This window comes from Centroberyx affinis, unplaced genomic scaffold, assembly GCF_046629955.1.
Source record: "Centroberyx affinis isolate AG114_WGS23_722 - 3 ecotype Tasmania unplaced genomic scaffold, CSIRO-AGI_Caff_v1 ptg006598l_1, whole genome shotgun sequence".
NCBI lineage: Eukaryota > Metazoa > Chordata > Actinopteri > Beryciformes > Berycidae > Centroberyx > Centroberyx affinis.
In genome coordinates, this window is record NW_027283343.1 from 21,827 (window position 1) to 43,840 (window position 22,014).

At 41.5% G+C, this 22,014-nt stretch overlaps 2 protein-coding genes across 2 annotated transcripts; one reads left to right on the forward strand and one right to left on the reverse strand.

Moving 5' to 3' along the window:
* The first annotated feature begins 78 nt into the window (after positions 1 to 78).
* Positions 79 to 7,319, forward strand: LOC139638853 (cyclin-dependent kinase-like 1). Its single transcript, XM_071512880.1, has 10 exons — positions 79 to 423; positions 756 to 944; positions 1,817 to 1,938; positions 2,775 to 2,847; positions 3,163 to 3,253; positions 3,642 to 3,842; positions 5,399 to 5,481; positions 5,581 to 5,637; positions 6,324 to 6,476; positions 6,737 to 7,319. The coding sequence occupies exons 2-10, from the start codon at positions 777 to 779 to the stop codon at positions 6,836 to 6,838; spliced, it is 1,050 nt and encodes a 349-aa protein (XP_071368981.1). The 5' UTR covers positions 79 to 423; positions 756 to 776; the 3' UTR covers positions 6,839 to 7,319.
* Position 7,320: 1 nt separating this feature from the next.
* Positions 7,321 to 20,028, reverse strand: LOC139638855 (uncharacterized). The gene is made up of 18 exons (XM_071512882.1): positions 19,858 to 20,028; positions 19,444 to 19,606; positions 19,148 to 19,297; positions 18,523 to 18,683; positions 17,972 to 18,148; positions 17,530 to 17,671; positions 17,189 to 17,376; positions 16,867 to 17,008; positions 15,189 to 15,366; positions 13,940 to 14,168; positions 12,830 to 12,992; positions 12,582 to 12,731; positions 12,290 to 12,450; positions 11,306 to 11,482; positions 10,567 to 10,708; positions 10,015 to 10,202; positions 9,610 to 9,751; positions 7,321 to 9,388 (listed from the first exon to the last, which is right to left on the reverse strand). The coding sequence occupies exons 1-18, from the start codon at positions 20,026 to 20,028 to the stop codon at positions 9,207 to 9,209; spliced, it is 3,006 nt and encodes a 1,001-aa protein (XP_071368983.1). The 3' UTR covers positions 7,321 to 9,206.
* Positions 20,029 to 22,014: the final 1,986 nt, after the last annotated feature.

A 22,014-nucleotide genomic window follows, 5' to 3' on the forward strand; every position in this document is an offset into this window, starting at 1 on the left:
AGTAGTTTCTTTTTTCCCACAATTTCTGGGGCATTATTTTACTTTAATAGCAACATGGCTACATCATGCATACCTAAAATGACTTAGCGGTGGATTATACTGAACGGTAATGACCGGGGAGGGTAACCAAGGCACTGGCGACGCACAGGACGACGACATCAGAAAGAGAGAGGCAGAGAGAGAGAGAGACAGGGACAGAGAGAGAGAGCTAGACCTCTGAAATCCTGACTGCACGAATATACCACTGATGCAAAACATGAATGTCAGCCCAGAGGGGCTGAGGTAGCTTACCTGCCAGTGCAGAGAGACATGGCTGCGTACACAGAGATGTAGCTTTTCGAACTTTTTTTATGGACATTAAAAAATCATCGACAGACAGACTGCTGACTTGTCGATGAAGACCCTCTCGAAGATTAGAAAGTGGTAAGTTTGTCTCTCAGTTCTTAGGTTGTGACACTTTGGGTATGCATGCATTACAGACAAACACAACTTCCTCTTGACCCTGCAGCTGGAAACTTCTCTCAGGTCTCTCAGGTTACACACTTTCGAAAAATAACAAGTAATCCTTCAGTACATTTTGGAAGGATACTATACAGATATGACAGGATAAACTGTAAGTCTTGATTGGTATATTATAGTCATATTATAGTGATTTTTGTTTGGGAATTATAAAATATAAAATCATTACATCCATGTGAACTTGTGTGAGATGCTGAATGGTTTGTGGTAACTTAACAGCATTTGTCATCTGACAGGTGACAGCTATTACCTGCCCAATGGAGAAATATGAAAAGCTGGCTAAAATTGGAGAGGGATCCTATGGCGTGGTATTCAAATGTAGACACAGAGATACTGGCCAGATAGTTGCCATCAAGAAGTTTGTGGAATCTGAAGATGACCCGGTCATTAAGAAGATAGCATTGAGAGAAATACGGATGCTGAAGGTGAGAAGAGATTAGTATCACCTTAGTGTACTTTAGTCCAACGGTATCAAGTTTACTCACATTTAACACCACACACAGACACGTGCACGCACACAGGTACACATGCACTCACACATACACAAAGGCCAAAACACACATACAGAGTGAAAAGACACATTGTAATATTATTGTCTTTGCAACTTTGTTAAGAATTGTATGTTAAGATTATTATTATTACGATTATTATTATTATTATAGTTGTTGTTAGTAATAGAAGTGGTAATAGCAGTAGTAGCCTAGTAGTAGTAACAGTAGAAGTAGTAGTAGTACTACTAGTAGTTGTAGTAGTTATAGTAGCAGTATTAGTAGTAGCAGCAGCAGCAGCAGTAGCAGTGGTGGTAGTAATAGTAGCAGCAGCAATAGTACTAACATTAGTAGTAGCGGTAGCAGTAATACTAGTTTTAATCAAACATTTCACACACTGGGGCATAGGGCTGGGCGATAATTCAATTTTATCGTTCATCGTCTTTCAGTGGAATCATATCGTGATGATATTAAGATATTTTAATATCGTGACACACATTTCTGCTGTCTAAATTGATGATGACAAGCAAATTTTACTTAAAAACTCATAAAATGAGGTATGGTAGGAATATTATTTGAATATTTCTGTTTTGTTTGACATCACACCTAACATTACCATTCGGTTCAATGAGATGAACATTAATTTGATTATTTAACATGATTTTGCATACATGAACCATATCGTGATATATATTGATATCGAGAAAAATCCTTATGATTATCATGATATTGATTTCAACCATATTGCCCAGCCCTACTGGGGCAGCAGAGCACTGACACAGTGTCCATGTCCTCTGTTGGTCCTGCAGCAGCTGAAGCATGTGAACCTGGTCAACCTGCTGGAGGTCTTCAGGAGGAAAAGACGGCTCCACCTGGTGTTTGAGTTCTGTGAGCAGACGGTCCTCAACGAGCTGGACAAACACCCCCGGGGGTAGGTCAGGGGCAACACTGTTGTAACTGACTAACGTTACAGGTTTGATCCCAAAGCAACCTTTGTTTTTTTAGCGTACCATTGATTTGTGGTAGATACTGAAGGGCCACATGCTTCAACCTGTATTTTGAAAGTTAAAGTTAAAAAGGTGATGTTAGTCCTTCACTATCCATCTTCTCATGTGTATGGAGTCGCTATATTGCTGGCCAACAATTTGCAGGTCTTTTTTAAGGACTCATCTGTTTTTTGCACACACTTTACCACATAATCCAGTCGTAACGTGTATATTTTGTATATTTGTCAGACTGCTGGTTATGACAGTAGGGCAGCAGAGGGCAACAGGGTGAATTACACAGAGGGAGGCAAGACTGTTTCCAAGAGACTTACAAGAGAGAATGTTGGCAGCATGAGAGTGAGGGAGGAACAGCCATGTCTCAAAGAAAAGAGTGCCAAAGTCTTAAGGGAATGACGACATTCTCTCTCCTCCATGCTTTGCACACTCCCTCGCATAATCTGTGGTCACAAGACAAAAGGAGAGTTTGGTTTGTGTTGAGCGAAATTGCACAGCTAGCCTAGGCCACAATGGCTAGTTGCTGCCTGACCACATTTCCCTTTCCCACAAGGCTGTGCAGCAGAAACTCTAGCTGCTCCTGAAAACAAAGGCGCCGGTTGCTGTTGGAGACAGGCATACGGTTACCCGGGTGACGAGGGCTGTGTAAAGCACCACTCCTTTTTGAAATAGCCGGAATAATAGATGTGAAAACGTGACTATTAAATGGGTTGTGTTTTGTTCCACTTACAACAATCAGTATTCCTTTGTCTCTTGTTCCCTGTAGGGTCCCTGAGGCTCAGCTGAAGAGTATAGTGTGGCAAACTCTACAGGCTGTTAACTTCTGCCACAAACACAATGTCAGTATATCCTTAAAGTATTTCTGCTTGCAAGAACAAGCTTAATTTAGTAGACTTAACTTGTATGCTGTAGCCACTCCTAATATTGTTTGAAATATGTCTTGTTGCCTCACTGGAATCATTAAAGTCTCACTGACTCTAATCTAACGTATAATTTCCTCATTAATATGTCTAGGCCTTTGTTCTTTCGCTATTGTTCCTCCACTTCCATTCTTAATCTGTCAGCCTTAATATGAGCCTGTGTCTGTGTCATTATGAGACTGTGTATCATGTCGCCTAAATCCCTGATCCCGTCTTCTTGTGGGTGTGTTGCAGTGCATCCACCGTGACGTGAAGCCGGAGAACATCCTCCTCACCAAGACCGGAGTCATCAAGCTCTGTGACTTCGGCTTTGCCCGCATTCTGAGTAGGTCATCCAGAGAGCCAACGCGTTTATGTGCATTTAGTGTCAATGTGCCTCTAATGACTTATTCAACAAGGAACCTATATCAGCTGCTGTTTCGGGCCTCCTCACTTTCAATGTTATGTGAAAGCATTGCATAGGAGGACCAGTCAGCCAGTTAGTGTGTCAGTGTCTCTGTTTACCCAGCCTGCCTTTGGTTTCGGTGTTTTGTTACCATACATTAACATGTAGTCACTCAGCGCGCCTTGTAATCCCTTTCCCTGTAATGTACATGTTATTCAATGTTCAATATTCAGTGTGTGTGCCTGTGTGCTCTCCCTTTCCTTACCCTGTCACTTGCTCATCCTCATTTCCATCTCTTTCTCTGTCTGTCTGCCTGTATACCTCTCAGCGGGTCCAGGAGACGACTACACGGACTACGTGGCGACCCGCTGGTACCGCTCCCCTGAGCTGCTGGTGGGGGATACTCAGTACGGCCCCCCCGTGGACGTGTGGGCGCTGGGATGTGTGTTTGCAGAGCTGCTCCACGGGAACCCGCTCTGGCCCGGGAGGTCGGACGTGGACCAGCTCTACCTCATCCGGAAAACGCTAGGTACACTGAGAAGAGCCCAGATCAAAGGGCACTTTAAGGAAAAATCCACCCCCGGATAATCTTACACTTTATAATTGACTTTTTTGGTGTACCCACTGTCCCTCAACCTGCCTTGTCTAGTTCTACTTTCGTTAATGATTCCCTGCGTTCAGCGTGTACACACACACACACACACACACACACACACACATACATACACACAAGCACAAGTACATACACGTAGCATTTAAATGCGCAAGGAACTGAGTTTGTACATTAATGTTTTCTAGCTACCATTTCAGTGAAATATGCAAAGGCAAATAAACCCAATTAAATTAGTTTGCTCTGCGTTTGGAGAGTCAACTTTGTATCAGCATACTTGAAGGCCAGTGAAGTATACCGGTAAATACTGGGAGGGAGGCAGTGTAGTGTGCAGTCATGGCTTGCAATGGCATGAAGGAAATAAACACTTTTCTTGGAGTATTATTTTGGCATTTGTTTTGCCTTTATTTGATAGTTCAAAGTAGAGAGAGACAGAAAAGACTGGGAGAGAGAGGGGGATGATATGTGACAAAGGTCCCAGGCCAAACTCAAACCCAGGATGTTTTAGATATATATATATATATATAGATATTATTGTGTCTTTAATGTCACCTTAAGTTGTAACAATTAGTTAACTTTACGCACAGGATTTGATGCTCACCCCCAAAATAATATGCTCCTCATTAATAGCAATGTTGCTTTTGGCCAGCAGATGTCGTGGTGAGGCGCTGTGTTCAACATGACTTTGGTCTCAGTGAAAACAAAACTAGTATATAATGGAGTTTTTAGGGTTTTACAGTCAACACAGGGTCATCTTTTGTAAAGGCAGCTATCTATGCTTGTCAAGCTTTGCGGGAAACCCTGAATGATTTAAATGACCAAATATCAAGGCAACTTAAAATGGCAAAAAATCTGCCAGGGAATTTCTACCAGCGATGGATTCAGCCTATAGCATATAAATAGCTTAAAAGTGTGATCATTCAGCTGTGGGTTATACATCTATGATCGCGGCCACGCCCCTTACTCAAAACACATCATGCCATGTTGCATTGCATTCCAGTCTATTGAGGCTACTGTGGGTGGAGAAATTGGATTTCTCCGATGGATTTCTCCCTGCATGATTGTTGGTGCAAAATGATGAGTCTAGAAAGAAGTACGGATGGGACAATATGCTTATCACACAATACGTTTGCGATATGGGGTTCACGTTTCGATTCAGCCACAATATGATGTAATAAATAAAAGTTCAATAACAACAAATTCTGACTGTGCAGAATTATGTTTATTTCTAAACCACAAATCTTTCTAGCAATGGCATTGGCTTGCTATAATGTAAATAACAATGTAAAAATGTCATTACAAAGTGCAGATAATATAATTTGGATGTAGAGCTTGTGAAATTGTGATGGGCAAGCCATCTCATTTGTGATTACTACAGCAGAATAAAATGTACAGACAGTATTTCCACCAATGTACACACTGACTGAAATTTTGACACCCAGTCAAGATTCTGATCATCTTAATTTTGACCTCAGGTGACCTGATCCCTCGTCACCAGCAGGTGTTCCGCTCCAATGTCTTCTTCAGCGGAGTCAGTATCCCCGAACCTGACACGACGGTACGAATCCTGTTACCATGGCGATGGCATATGTACTTAATGGAGATGTGATCAAGTGTGGTTTATGTTATGTCATTCCATTTATCACTTTACTTCTAGGAGCCCTTGGAGAAGCGCTTCCATGGAGTGTCTCCTCATGCTCTCCAGGTTATGAAGGTATGTAGACTCCCACTGAGCAATTTTACGTTGATTAGACGTTTAAAACACGTCTAAATGGCCATAGCCGTCTAGGCTAAATTAAGTTTAAATGGGGTTGAAAAGTGAAAGTTTATTAGATGTCTATACATAGACAATATTATCCTGGACTATATGAGAGCTACGCATAGACGCAATGTTGAAATTACTTCTTGTGCTCAGATAATTATCTTGTAGGCTAGTCTACAGGACTTCTCTGGTGCATATTTTTGGTATTTACAGATGTTTATTCATTGTAATAATGTATTTACTGCTTGGTCTAAAAAAGGTCTATACATAGCCGTAATGATCCTGGGCTATATGAGAGCTAAAGCATACGTAGACGCGATGTTGAAATCACGTCTTTTGCTCAGTGAGCTATGTTTGTGTGTGTGTTTGCCTGAGACCAGCTGCCAATAGGCAAATATAAACAAAAAGGAAAATGAGTGACTGAAGGGCAATTTTTTAGTTTTAAACAAAGTCATTTTCAAAGTAAAACGCCTCTTATCTATTCAATCTACTGACAAATTATGGACAATTATGTATTTTCTGAATTTGAAAGTAGGTTGACCCAATCCCTGAGATGTATGCACGCCTGACATATGAAGTGAGGTATGCTTGATGTTTTGAAATGCCAACTGTGGATGCCTGTCTGTGTGTGTGAGCAGTCATGCCTGGTGATGGACCCTTCCCTCAGGCTGTCCTGTGAAGAGCTGCTGGAGCTGCCTTACTTCCAGGAGGAAGGAGGAGCCAACTGGGGCCGCGAGGGCGAGCGCCCCGGGAGACGACATGACAAAGGCTCCAGACGCAGACAACCAGGGGTATGTATGCAACACGGTGGCCTAATGGTTGCAGAAACTGTCCCATAACCAATAAGTCACGGGTTGGATCCCTGCAGCTGCCTATGTGTCCTGTCAAAGTGTCCTAGAGTTGGTCACTGTACCTGCTCATTCAACGGGGGTAGAGCACAGGGTCTATTATACAGTAGATCTAGTACAGAAGGAATTCAGTGTCTTTGGTAGTTCCTGTAGTTGACTCTCTCTCTCTCTCCCACTCTCTCTCTCTCTCTCTCTCTCTCTAGCCTCAGTACCTGCCTCAGCTACCAAGCAGCAACATCTCACCGGCACCAGATGTCAAGAAACAGGTGAAGCATAAATATGACCATCACCTGCCCAACATTTAACTGAGCAGGGTTTGGAACTCTACGTAGAGCAACAGCTCGATGTACAAGATTTTGGCTGAATTTGTCAAGATGGACATGTGTTGTGCTTTGTGCAACATTTGAATACATACCAATTTGAAGGTACAAAAATTGTTGGTGTGAGAGTGAGAAAGTGTATTTTGACTGTATGATCATACAGATATCAACTTTCACTAGCCCACAGACAGAATCGCTTAGATTCATATACAGCAAACAAGATCCCTAGTTGAGGTGAAATATTTACAGCAGCACGTTAGGTAATATCAACATATTATTTTAAAAGAATATCAAGTACATTCTATGATATTAATGTTGAAGAGACACCACACCAAATGCAATAGATACTATGTACAGCTCTTTAAAAATATTTCTTGTGAAAATCACTGGTGTGCCATCATCACTTGGATAAAAAGCTCTATAGCTTTCTTGTTTTCTGGTGCGACAACCAATAAAAACATTTCCCTGTTCAGGTAAATGCAGACTCTGTAGTATACTCATTGCACATTGAGACTAATCTGTTTCACAAGATATTATTTGATAAGGCATTATTGTGTTGTTTTTAAATGGAATTTATTTTCAGACATATTATATTACAAAAATATCCAGTCAATCAAATCATAGGGTAGACTTAGAGTAAGCATTTTAAGCATCACGTTTTTTGTATTATAAATATAATTTGACTCCTAAGTAACAAAAGATGAAAAACGTCTTATTAAGGTTTAATAAAACTTGTAATGGAAAGCTGATACTCTCCCAATGTAATTTGATAGGTCCTCTAGCATACTGCAGCCTCAGTCTTTGACAGTGATCTCCGCAGTCTAACATGGACATTTACTCTGTTGCTGAGACACAAAGACAGTGATACACTGGAACATGCACTGGTGCACGACATCCTGACACATAGCTTGACCGATCACCCGACCTTGAACTCTCATCAAATTACAGCCGTAACTCCTTGTAACACATTACTATGCTGACCGCTGTTGCTTCTTACAGCCTAAGCCAGTGGGTCTCAATATCAGGGTCAGGCCTTCGCAAATGGTCACAAGATGATTTATGGAATCTAAAAAAATATATTTCTTGTATACAAATTCATTTTCATGTTTTTTTAATCTTTGTGATTAATGCATTTTGCTTGTGAAATAACTATTTGCAACCACAAGGCTTCTTCCAATAATCAGACAACTAAAATAGTAAAAATAAAAATGTATATATTGCCCTGCGAGGCATTGTGGGTATTTGAGTGTTTTCTTCAAATCTCAACATATCAACATGTAGCTTTAAAATGATGTTTCTGACCAACCTGTCGAATTTCAAGTGGATTGATTACTTTGTCATGATTTTACAGTTGGTTGAACGTTTTGTGCAAAGTTTAAAAAATGTATAATAGGTTAATAGCTTTTCCCATACCAGGTAAAGGCATAGCCAATTAATACACTAGGTGGGCTGAGGTTACAGTGTAAACTATTGTTATAAAACAGATGGAAACCAATGCATGTGTACCACCTTTGATGTTGATAGATGATCAAGGGAAAAACCTAAAAATGTAAGTTAAAAACGGCAAACCTTTCAAAAAACACAAATTAGCAGAAAATCCAATAGACAGACTTTGGAATTATGGCCATCAAAGTTTTACAATTTGACCTTAATTTTAGCACCCAAGATTTGAGGTAGTATTATTGGGAGGCATTTGCCCACCATCTATGGCAAGTTTGATGGTGACTGTGCAAAACCACCCTGAGTTATAAGCCATTATGTGATAGGCCACATCCAGTGCGCCTATGCCACACTTGTGCCAATCCTAACCAAAACTCCATTTGACGAAGACTTCACTCTAAATTATGTGCCCAAATTTTGTGAAATTACATCAATCACAATAGGAGCTCCATGTTATTAGAATTGGTACCGCCTCCTGTGGGCCAATTTAAAATACTTTGATATGGTTCAGTTCCTCTACTGAACTTATCTACCGAGTCCCTTCTGCATGTTTATCAAATTTGGTGTTAATTGGTCAAAAACTGAAAAAAATGCAAGTTAGCAAAAAATCCAATATGGTGGACTTATATGTGGACAATATGGGGGCTAGGTTTGCCACGCCAGAGACTCAAGTTCATATCCCAGGTGAGTCAATTTAGCAAGCAACAAGCACCATCTTATCAAGGATTACGTGCTGGTTTGTGTAAGAAGCCACAACCATTATCTGCCATTTGGTCAAATTTCATGTCTCTGTCATATACCATGTCGCGGGAAATTGATCCCCTTTTTAGAGGTTGCAAGCCAACAAAAATGTTGAAAACCACTGGCCCAGGATACATCTTATGGTGCTCTGGTCTTGCAGTGCCTGTTCTGCTCAGCGGGGGGTGGCGATGATCTTGTACCTGCGGGGCAAATTGATAAAGCTGCTGAACTCAGGGCTGAGGTCTATACTGTCTGGGCCTCCAGCGCAGGAGAAGGTGAAGCGCTGAAGCAGTGATACTTGGAAGAGGAAAATTTCCATGCGAGCCAGAGACTCTCCAGTACAGGATCTCTTCCCTGAGGAGACACAGTCACAAACAAACCACTTCATAAGAAAATGTGTGCTTGAGATTGGTGACAGTTTTTGTTGTGATTGGGTTAATAATTAGCTGTCTTACACACAGAGGGCATGCATCAACAGTGCGTTTGCCAAAGGAGTCCAATGTTCAGCTAAATTTCTCAGTGAAATATGAACCAGTTGAAGGGATTATTGTGTATTTACTTATGAATTTCCTTACCTGCAGAGAATGGCAAGAATGCAGGGTTTTTCTTAAAGTTGCCATTCTGGTCCAGGAAGTTCTGGGGATTGAAGGACCAGGGAGTCGCCCACTGCTTTTCCTCTCTCAGTACAGAGTGAAGCAGGGGAATGATTAGTGTATCCTGTTGAGACAAGATATTATATCAAAGGGACATTATATTATCCTGGCTTACATTAGTACATCAGCACCAAGGGCCCCACCCCTTTGCTGACTACTCTAACCCACGTTGGGGCTGAGTGGGTGGAGCCTTAGAAGGACAAGGGTCACGATGATTGAAGTGAGAACTTGGATATCCAATGATAATAAAGTCACCTATCTGGGCACATTGCGTACTGTACATTTTGACTGTTTGATGAAAACAGGACAATGATGAAACCAGATTACCTTGGGAAATGTGTAACCCCTGAAAGAGATGTCCTTGAGTGCGTAGTGAGGGATGCTGAAGGGGACAATATCCAGAAAACGCTGCACCTCATGGATGACTGCGTCTGTGAAGGGGAGGGACTTCCTGTCCTCCATACTGGGGCAACGCTCTTGGCCAATCACAGAGTCAATCTCCTGCTGCATTTTCTCTGATGGAGGAAGGAAAATAAGGAATCATTTAGGAACGTATAACGAACATTTTAGGCATAACTGACACTCTTGTCCAGAGTGAATTGCAATGAGTGCAAGAGTAGAATAAGATGAAACCCCTAGATCATCAACATTACAAGTGACCAATAATAAGAGCACAAGGGTCAGAGCTGTAGTGCCCTGACAATAGATCTACCAAAATATTCCTGTGTCCTTAGAATGATCATGTAAAATAGAGAAGTGCTTGGAAAAGAAAGAAGTTTAAGAGTATTTCTTTTATCAAATTAAGTGAGACTTGTCCTTAGACCAGGCAAGCGTAGATATTCTTTAACAGTGTCTTCTGTCTTCTCTCAGGATACCTACCCTGTATGTTGGGGTATTTGATGAGTATACTGAGTGCATATCGGAGAGTTGTGCTGGTGGTTTCTGTTCCTGCCAGGTACAGATTCAACACTGTAGACACCAAGTTGTCATAGATGAACTCTGTTGTGGGATTGTCCTTTTCCTAAAATGACAAAATTGTACATCATTTTAATAACAACAATAAAAAAAAAACAATTAAACAGTTTAGTTCCAAAAATGAGGCATCCACTGTTCGAAACAAGACTAAGAGTCTAACAGCCCCGTGACGCTGAATTTTGTGGAAGTGTCTCTGCCAGGAATCGAACTCGGGTCTCCTGCTTGAGAGTCTGCAGTCTAACTCCCTGTGGGCCACATGACCCATAAAGTTGTGAAGAGATCGACCGACCGGCCCACCAACAATACCATCCATAGAGCCCCTGCTGTCGCGGGGCTTAAAATTACACCTGCACTGCCAAACTGATTCATCAATGATTCATCAAAGTTAATCTTATTATGGAAGAGCATTCATTTTACTTTTTTTTTCAGACTATTACCCATAAACTACTACCTTTTGACAATGGAATAATCTACATATTTGAGATGCTGAATAATATACAGGGACTTTTTTTTTTTTTCTTGAAAATGGATATAGAGTGTTTTTGGCATGGAACTCTTCAGTTACACTCCTTGCAGCTGAGAAGCTACATCTTAGGTTCACTATATCTTAAGTCCACACACTGATCTTCAAGTGCTATCCAACCTGATTGAGTCGGGTGAGGAAGCAGTCGATGTAGTCTCTCGGGGAGCCGTGGTCTATCGTCTCCTGGTGCTCTTGGATCTTCATCCTGATAAACTCTTTCACCTCCTCAATCCTGGCGAATACGGTGTGCTGCTGGCCTGGCAGATGCTCCATGAGCCAGGGAAAGACATTGTACAACTATGGGAGGGAATCAGAGGGAGCCAGGATGCATAGGGTTGTTTGTCAGGATTTAGTATATGACATACAAAAATTCTTGAATATTTGAAGGTTTTCATTCCACAATGCTGCCATTTTGGAAAAATGTTACCGGACATCCATTGATCAGTATTTCAAAAATACTGATTTAATGATCTAAAATTGGATTAAACAGACACTAAGGGCTTTTGACAAAAAAAAAACCACTTTCCCTCCTGCAGGTAGGCCTCAAATCATTCCCTAAAAATTGACTAACTGTGGAACAACCATAAAAACCCCAAAATGATCACTTATTTGTAATGTGCAATACCAGAATAAGAATTCATAATAGTAGTATTTTCTTTCTTTTTAAATGCATCAGAAAATAATGAAACAATGGCCAGCTGTATAGTGCTCATTCAAAAACTAAAAAAAAAAATGGAAACATTTGAAACACCTGTTCTTCAACTGTCTCTTCCTTATTTAATACAATTCATGTGACACTTTATTGCTCGGCCCGTACAGTGTGGTTGGAGTGCAGTGTCAGCTACAGAACAGCGTCCCTGGAACTGGCAGGGATTCACTGACTTGCTCAAGGACACTTCAGCAGGTGGAATGCTTGCTGAGGAGAAAGCTTGAACCTGGGTCCTCAAATTTAAGAATGGTCTGTCTAACCACTAACCCACCCTGCTGCCCCTAAAGGTTGTTATAAAGTCAGCAGAGGGTGTTTTCTTCCATCAGCCCACTGGGTTCTTGGCCCAGCATGCCTCCACTGTGCCTCCTCACCTCCTCAGTACCACCTCCTCTTACCTGGCCCCAGGGACTGCTACCAAACTGCAGGGTTTCAGCGATGATCTTCAGAAGACGTAGGAATTTGTCATCATCGTAGCTGAAGCGCTGTCCAAACACCAGGCAGCAGATCACATTGGACACGGTGCAGCTCAAGAAGAAACTGGGATCAAAGGGTGTGGCTGGAGGAGCAGGGGAAAACACTGAGTGAAGTATCACTATGACCCATAGTTTTGTCCTACAGCAGGATAAGGAACATATTTTGTGAATCTTGAATAAATCAAAACCTATGGAGAACAGAGCACACACATACCATCAATGCTATGTATGCGGGCTACCAGGTGCTTGCCCTCCTCCTGGATCCACTCTTCCATCCTCTTGCGTCCCATCCCGAAGTCTTTAAGCGTTGTCAGGGTGAAACGTCGCAGCTGACGCCAGCGCTCTCCATTACTGATGGCCAAACCTGAGGAGATGAAATAGTGGCAGTTAAAGTAAACCTTTAAATAAAGACAGCCTGTAGCTGTCGTTGTTAACGTTATCACCACATTATTCCCAAATTACCATATCCCTTGGTAGCTCTGAGCAGGAAAGGAACAGGTCCTCTGCCTGTGAACTCGTCTGCTTGGTCCACCAGCGCCTCCTTCACAGCATCATACCCCACCAGAACCACCGTTCGCTGACGGCCCAGGTACACTGTCATCACAGGGCCATAGCTTTCACTGAGCTGGAGGTTTAGCAGAGCAACAAGCACTCATTTAATTCGTACCCAGGAATACACAAAAGTAATCACATTTTAAAGCATCAGCATTAAAATCTAACTTTTCCCCCTTAATATGTATTGTATTTATCCAGGCAGCGACATTATATACAAATTCTTATTTACAGTGACAGGGTAAAGACTCCTGAAGAGGGCAGGGAAAGAGGATTAAATCGATAAAAAATTACAAATAGGAAACTCAGACAGGTCAGAAACACAAAAGAGAGCAGATCCAGGAGCAATAAAATGCTAAATAAATAAAACAGAAACACTAGCAGTCACATAAGCAACAAAGCCAGGAAACGATTAAGGGGCAGCACAAGAAAGCAGAAATTCAGGTACATAAGGCGAGTTACTGCTGGGCAACAACAGACACATGACAGACAGTGGCAGGAGTACATACAATCAAGACAAAATAATTAGAAAAGTAGGGGTGAAGTTGCTGATATACAGTATAACAGTGTGATATTGCTTTTACTTTAAACAAAGCTATTTATCACGTAATGGTAATTTGAGACAACAGATTATGATTTATGGCTTTTATTTGTCTCCGCCAACAAAATCAGTTCCCTCAGGATCCCCTACTGAGTGTTGCCAAGCAACACATAAACTGTTAGGACACCTTTAAAGCAGAGTGATACGTACAGCAAAACATCCCAGTGCTGTTATATAATGGAATGCCTCCTGTCCGATCAAATTACTTAACAGGAACTAGCTGTTTTATAACAAGCATTACAAAATTTCAGTCCTATAATTGAGACTGTGCATCGAAAGAGAAATGAGTCAAAGTAGTTTCGAAGCACCATATACGGCTATCACTGACCACTGAGGCCTGCTGAACTGTTTCTGCGGCCTTATCACAGACTGGCCCACACCACTGTGTACAAGTGTCACTGTCAGTCTCAAGCTCTCACCTTCAATAGAGTTTTGAATGGAGCTCTTTTGTCCAGCTGTGGCAGGTTTCCTATGAGAGGAAGTCCAGTGGGTCCTGGAGGTAAACGACAGTGTTTTCGGTTCTTCACACTAAACAGCCACAGCAGAGCCAAGATGATCCCTGCCAAGATCAGTGTGCCAGAGAACTCCATAATGCTGTCTACAAGAAAATGTCCCACTTTGTCTTCTGCTTGATTCCTTTTAGCTGGTCTTTAGCAGGTATTTAGGGAGAGCACCTACATTATGTAGATACCACCGCTACACACTAGCATAGCTACGGCAGGCACAACCCTTTGTTTACATGATCTTGTTTCTGGCAGATAAGGAAGTGGGCTGGAGGGGAACCATGTGACTCCTTAGTAGTGGAGCTGGTTCCTTAGTGCTTTTTCAACCAACCTTGAAAGTTTTGTTATTATAGAGTCCAGAGAGTATAAAGGAGTACAGGGTTATGTGATTACCTGTATGACATGTAAAACATGTGCACAACATTGTATAGAATCCATTCAAAATTTCTAAAGCTTCTAAATGCTACCAATTTTCAACCCATACTTTAAACATGAATAAAAAACAACATTATGGGCTAGTGACATGGACAAGATAGGCCTGTATGGAATAGCTACAATTCTAAATTTAAGGATCTGTAATGCAGATATTTTAGATTGATTCACTGGAACTTGTGCAGGATAAGAAAACCAAACAGTGGCTATAAATTATTCACATTTGCATTTGTAAAAGAATATATACACCCATTGTATTACTGGGTCATTTTTAACACATGCATTCTAGTGGGTCAGGTGCACATGTGCAGGCTGGTGTTAAATAGACATAAAAGGCTGTGAAAGTTACAATTAATTACTATAAAATACTGTATATGTGACAAAGAAAAAATACCTATTTTTTAATATGTTTAATACACACTGTTCCGCACCTCTCTTAGTCTGGAAATCATTTATTGCCATTTGTATAAAAGCAAAATACATTTATTTATGTTGCATGAGAAAACATTAACAATTAATACAGAATCAAGAATGAGTTGAAAATACAAACAAAAATGAAAATGTAGACAAAAAGATAACATTCAAAAGTATTCATGAAATTATGCTTGAAGCCTCTGATGCTCCTGTGTGTACACACTTATAGGCTGTATCACAACTATAGAGGTGCAGGTGAATGAGCCTCTGGGCCACAAGCCAGGGAAGATGTTGTGGATGGAGCTCCTGGTCTGCTCACCGGGGAGTGGCGATGATCTGGTGCCGGCGGGGCAGATTGGCGAAGCTGCTGTACTCTGGGTTGAGGTCTATGCTGTCAGGGCCTCCAGGGCAGGAGAAGGTGAAGCGCTGCAGCAGTGAAACCATGAAGAGGAAAATCTCCATGCGAGCCAGAGACTCTCCAACACAGGCTCTCTTCCCTGAGGACAGACACAGTCACAAGAAAACAGGTGCTTGTGATTGTAACTCTTGAGCTGCACATACCAGCACTGCGTTGTGTTGCCATCAGCATTGCGCCAATCTGCTCTACAGGGCGCGTGATGTTGTGAATGGATACATCAGAAAACAACCAATATCAACTATATTTCAATGCGGGAGAATACGTGCGTCAGCCATCAAGAATTGAACCTCAGCGATCTTTTAGCTTGGACGCAATCGGAAGCAACACGAACGTAACGCGAACAGGGGAGCATCGTTCAGTACTTTTAAAGGAATCATTCCTTCGATGGCTGATGCCCGATGGCTGTAGTGGAGCAGGGCCGTAAAGGGGCAATATGCTAAATTTTAACGGCCCCATAGCACAAAATGACTAATATATCTGCAGCATAGACTGTAAAAAGAGATGGACGTAGTGAGTGTGATGTCACCCACTGGCTTCTGAAGGGCCGTTTTGAAGGCTGGAGATTGTGTTTATGGTCGCTGCCATGTTGACCTTTTTTGGAGCCAGAGCAGCCAAAGTGAGGCAAAGGGAATTCGGGTTGTATGGAAAGCCACAGCGCTGCCTACTACTGGCCCATAGGTGCTGGACAGGCGACCTTTTAATCACAAGGAAAACAACCCTGTTTTATATCCATTATATCCTGTAAATGTTAATGTTAACACAATTATTTTTAAAATTGTCAAAACATGCCAACAACACATTAGAAGAAGTGAAATTAGCTACTGAGGCCATAACCTCTTGTCAAAAAAGATTTACTGACTTTATAATTTTTGCGAAAAGTCGGGCTGTGGTCCCATTGACTTGCATGGAGTTGGGCTGGGTTTGGAGTCTTTTTGGAGTCGGCCCCTAGGGGACAATAGGAGAGCTGCCGCTGCCGCCACTTCCGGATTGGCTTCAAAATTCACCTGTGGTTTTGGCCGCTTGATCCACAGGGGGTTGATAGGTTTCTTGATCAGAACCAATCAATCAATGGGTCAATGATTACTTCGCCAGGCACTGAGATTTCTGGATTTCAAAAGTCCCTTTCTGTCCTGTGCTCTGTTTACAACAAGCCCCCCCACCCCCACCCCGCATTGTGATATATTACCTCCTCTTGGTTCTCCACCCTTATTAGCTAGCTTAGTTGTCTCTTGTGAAAATACGACTTTAATGTTTGTATCAGTTACCAGCAACTGTAATGCAAGGGGACGGGAGGGCTGTGCCAGAGACTTGTGTAGGAGGAGACAAGTTTTTGCAATGGTTGCTAATAAAGTTCAATAAAAGTCATAGATTACTCAATGCCCCCTCACTAACACATTTTACATCCTTTATTTAATTATTAGCTAGCTTGCACACAACATTGCCCACAATTGGGTATGAGCCAAAAAGGCTTAAGTCCACTTCACCACAGTTTTCTCAGAGAAATATCAGTGCATTACTTATATATATTTTGAAACTGAATTTTTAAAAGAAGTTTCTGAGTTTTGTCTTTGTGCTTTACCTGCAGAGAATGGCAAGGATGCAGGATTTTTCTTAAAGTTGCCATTCTGGTCCAGGAAGTGCTGGGGATTGAAGGACCAGGGGGTCGCCCACTGCTTTTCCTCTCTCAGTACAGAGTGCAGCATGGGAAGGATCATTGTGCCCTGTTGAAACAAGGTATCATGTCTATCTGATAAGATAACAAGATTAAGTAATTGGCTATATAGGCTTATTGTAATTCTCTAAAATGTAATGTTTTGTAATGTTTCTACATCTTATTAAAGCAATCTTTGCTCATTTACACACATCTGATGAAAATCAGAACAATAACGAGACTAGGATACCTTGGGAATTGTATAGCCCCTAAAAGAGATGTCCTGGAGTGCATAGTGAGGGAGGCTGAAGGGGACAATATCCAGAAAACGCTGCACCTCATGGATGACTGCATCTGTGAAGGGGAGAGACTTCCTGTCCTCCATATTGGGGCAACGCTCTTTTCCAATGACAGTATCAATCTCCTGCTGCATTTGCCCTGAAGAGGTAAAAACAAACAGCATTTACACTCAAAACTATTGTTATGCATGTCATTAGGCAAGTGTGTCAGGCAGCTGATTCAAATCCAGACCAGAAAGAATTTAGACCACTTAAAAAAATATTTGACTGAGTCCTCTGTTAGGGGACCTACCCTGTATGTTGGGGTATTTGATGAGTATACTGAGTGCATATCTCATAGTTGTGCTGGTGGTTTCTGTTCCTGCCAGGTACAGATTCAACACTGTAGACACCAAGTTGTCATAGTGGAACTCTGTTGCGGGATTGTCCTTTTCCTAAAATGACAAAATTGGAACAATTGAACAGATTAATTCCAAAAATGAGGCATCCATTGTTTGACAAAAAATGATATCTACACTGAGAAAGTGCTTCCTGGCGTCAGAGTTAATCTTCTTATGGAAGAGCATTCAGGTTATTAGCTATTTTAAGACTGTTGCCAATAAACCACACATTTTTGAGGATGGAATAATCCAGGAATATTTTTTCTTCTGAAAATGTATATTTTCAATTACACCTAAGCTACATCTTAGGTCCAGTACTCAAAAAGAACAAATGCTGTTCAAGTGCTATCCAACCTGATTGAGTCGGGTGAGGAAGCAGTCGATGTAGTCTCTCGGGGAGCCGTGGTCTATCGTCTCCTGATGCTCTTGGATCTTCACCATGATAAACTCTCTCACCTCCTCCATCTGGGCAAAAACGGTGTGCTGATGGCCTGGCAGACGCTCCATGATCCAGGGAAAGACATTGTACAGCTATGGGAGGGAATCAGAGGGAGACAGGTTGCATAGGTTTGTTTCTAAGAAGTTAGGATATGAGTTCTCTCAGTTTTTGTGAGGTAGACCTCTGCATAGGAGTGTAAACACTGAAGTGGGGAAGATTCATGCGAACGAGCGAGGTCTGGGTGCGTACAAGCACATTGATATATAAATTAATAACTATGCATGTGATTATCAAGTGTTTTACAAAAGCTTCAAATGCTTAGTCAATCAGCACTGAGGATTGGGGCTATCTGTTTTATAATAGTGATTTTACTATTTGTAATTGATTGGACCACCATTTTGGGAACAATTTGCAGTTTCAGTCTTAAGTTTCTCCTTTTCCCTTTCTGACTCCCACCTCCTCTTACCTGGCCAAGGGGACTGCTACCGAATTTTAGAATTTCAGAAATGATGTTGAGGAGGCTGAGGAAGTGCTTGTCGTCGTAGCTGAAGCGTTGGCCAAACACCAGGCAGCAGATCACATTGGAGACGGTGCAGCTCAAGAAGAAGGTGGGGTCAAAGGGTGTGGCTGGAGGAAGAAGGGAAAACACTTAGTGAACTCTCAACGTGACCCCGAGCCCTATGTTACAGCAGGTTGTGCAACATGAACCACTGTTTCATGTATCCTCAGAATTATGTGTTTTTATGTTTTGTTATCAATAATACATTTTTGTTTGCCTGCTCTTGGCACTTATTTCACGTGGCAGGGGGGGCTCCTCTCTGAGTAACCCTATCCAAAGTTTCTTCCATTTTTTTTCCTAATAATTTCTTCCTTTTTCTCATTCTCTCTAAGGTTGGTCTAAATTTGTGTTTTTTGTTTTTCATTTTTCATTTATTGTGTTTAATGTGGGCATGTGAAAACCTTTGAGACTGTAACTGTGATTAATGGCTATTCAAATAGACTTGATTTGACAGATTGTGATAATCCTCTGATAAAACGGCCGTGTGTAAAATATGTGAACTTGGATATTAACAGTCAAAAACCCTACACACCTTTGAATGTATCTATGCGGGCTACCAGGTGCTTTCCCTCCTCCTGGATCCACTCTTCCATCCCCTTGCGTCCCATCCCAAAGTCTCGAAGCGTTGTCAGGGTGAAACGTCGCAACTGGCGCCATCGCTCTCCATTACTGATGCCCAAACCTGAGAAGGTGGAATGTGGAGAATAAATTAGGCTTGTTAAACAGCTACAGGTAGCATGCAAGAGAGCAAACGTTTTAGATCACTCAACTATAACAAAACAAATTATTCCATGACATTGACAACAGATGTAAAGCATCCCGTGTTACCATAGCCCTTGGTAGCTTTGAGCAGGAATGGCAGGGGTCCTCTGCCGGTGAAGTCATCTGCCTGGTCCACCAGGGCCTCCTTCACAGTGTCATATCCTACCAGAACCACAGCCCGCTGCCAGCCCAGGTGCATGGTCATCACAGGTCCATAGCTTTCACTGAGCTGGAGCAAGACATGCTTTGTTAGAGCAAAAAACATTACAATTGAATTGCTCCTATGCAGAGGAAGTTCATTTTTTACTCAAAGTAAAACACATGACAATAGCCTGAAAACAAGAGGCAGTCTGTCCTCACTTATTCTTGTCAGATTGCAGGATATATCGTTGTACCCGCATAGACCTCGATGTGTAATGTAAATCCCAAGGGGATTAATAAAGAGATATCTTATCTTTAAAATAAATTAAAAATGTTTACCTTGAGCATGCTTTTGAAAGGTGCATTTTTGTCCACATGTGCCAGGTTTCCTATGAGAGGAAGTCCAGTGGGTCCTGGAGGTAAATGATACTTTCTGTGGTTCTTCATAGTAAACAGCCACAGCAGAGCCAAGATTAGTCCTGCCAAGATCAATGTGCTAGACAACTCCATAATGCTGTTTACAAGAAAATATCCCACTTTGCCTTTTAGTTGTCTCCTAGCTGGTTAACAGATCTTTATTGTGCTCTGTTATCCTCTTTGCTTTTCAGAGGCAATGCCACTCTCTGGATCTGATATCTGAATTTTCATGTTTATGTCAAACAGAGTTGGCAGGTCTGCTGCACTAGGCCGGAGGTGAAACATGTGACTCTCCGTGTGTTGTAGACGCCACTTGTATGGAAGGAAATCTGTGTCAGAAATCACAAATAGAAATATAGCCGCAAGCGGCAATTGCGGGGTCCAAGAACAATTTGAAAAGACAGACAAAACAGTAACAGTAAGGTAGAAAGACACACAGAAGCTGACAGGTTGTGAAGATCGGACACCCACTCTATTAGTTAAGGCTTAGCACCAGCTTTTGTGTTGGCCCGTGACTTCTGTAAGGTTAATCATTTCACTGCAAACACATTGTTCAAGTTATTCACAATGGCCAGATTTTCTATTAGAACACATACCAGTTGTTCTTGACAACTAATGCCTTCAGAAAGGATAAGCCTGGATTTGAACCCACACCTTTCCACACAAGAGGCAGACACTTTACCTACTGAGTTAAAACTCCTGTTACACGGTTAGTGAGGAGAAAATAACTAAAGGGAGAAGTGTTGTGATACTGCAGCCTATGATTTACAGCGCTAATCACTTTATAAAACATTGTAGTGCTCTCCAACGAATAAAACAATAGTAAGTCACATGGGCCAGAAAACTGCTGCGGCACGGCTCTCTAGGGGTTGAAAGGTCTGGCCACACCCAAATTACTGATGACATTCAGGTATTTTGCCGTTGACAGATGATGTCAAACACCTGCTTTGAGTTTTCTGCACTGTGTGATTTAAAGTTGATTTACTTTTCATGAAACTTTAAAATGGTCAAAGTTCATCAGGAGCTTGAACTCACAACCTTGTGGTCCTAAGACCTGAGCTTTACCACTCTGCCAACTTCCACTTCAGTGTCTCACAGTTGGGAAACAAAACAAAGCGACAAGTGATAGGGCACAGGTGCTAGTCCAAACCATATTGAAAGCCTCAGAAAGAATATTACAACTCTACTAGCACGTCACATTAATCAATTTATACATGGCTTTACAGACATCATCTTGACAGTCCAGACATCGTTTGTATTTAGTTTGATGAAGATGATCAAACTATCTTGAACATAACACATTGGCAATTTATCAGACTATTTGCAGCTGCACTATTTGCAGCTGCTCATTTCCATCTACTATACAACATGATTTCAAAAATCATGTTGTTTTTTTCCTGTAACGTATGGTTTAGGAGGACAACACTGTGGGATCACAGTCAGTTTTTGCTATAAACAGAGGGGGGCGACATCAGAATCGGGGGTAGGTACCAGTGTACGAAAGATTTAACTCACTTCAGCCGACATGTTCTGAAAATTTCAGCTCTCTTGGACATACAGCTGATTTTTTATGAATTTTTGAAGTTGTGACTTTAATACCGATGAAGATTTGGTTATTATGCAATAAGTCACGCCCACTTTCATCAATAATGACAACATTTCATGGATCGACTTGGACATCACCCTAGAACGTGTAAAAATTTTCATAAAAATCTATGCAGTCAATTATGAGATATTAACTTTTTGCATTTGTAGCGGCCACTAGTGTATAGCTCAAAATGCTTTTGTGGGTGTGTTCACGCAACACTTCTCAACATATATTTGCTATTGGCTATTATTGTTGATTTTTTTAAGTGCATTTGCATCGGGGAATGTGAACCTGTTGGATTCTCCGCTAATCAGCACCTGATTATTTAAAGAAACACCTGATGGCAATCAAGCACAGTGCGAGTCTGATGAAGCAACATGCGAAACGCGTAGTTCGCATCTTTTTGTTTTTAATGTAATCTGTTAATAAAATGTGTCAATCCTAGTATCCTGGTGTGCGCTGGAATATTGATTTTTTGGTTTACTTCTCAA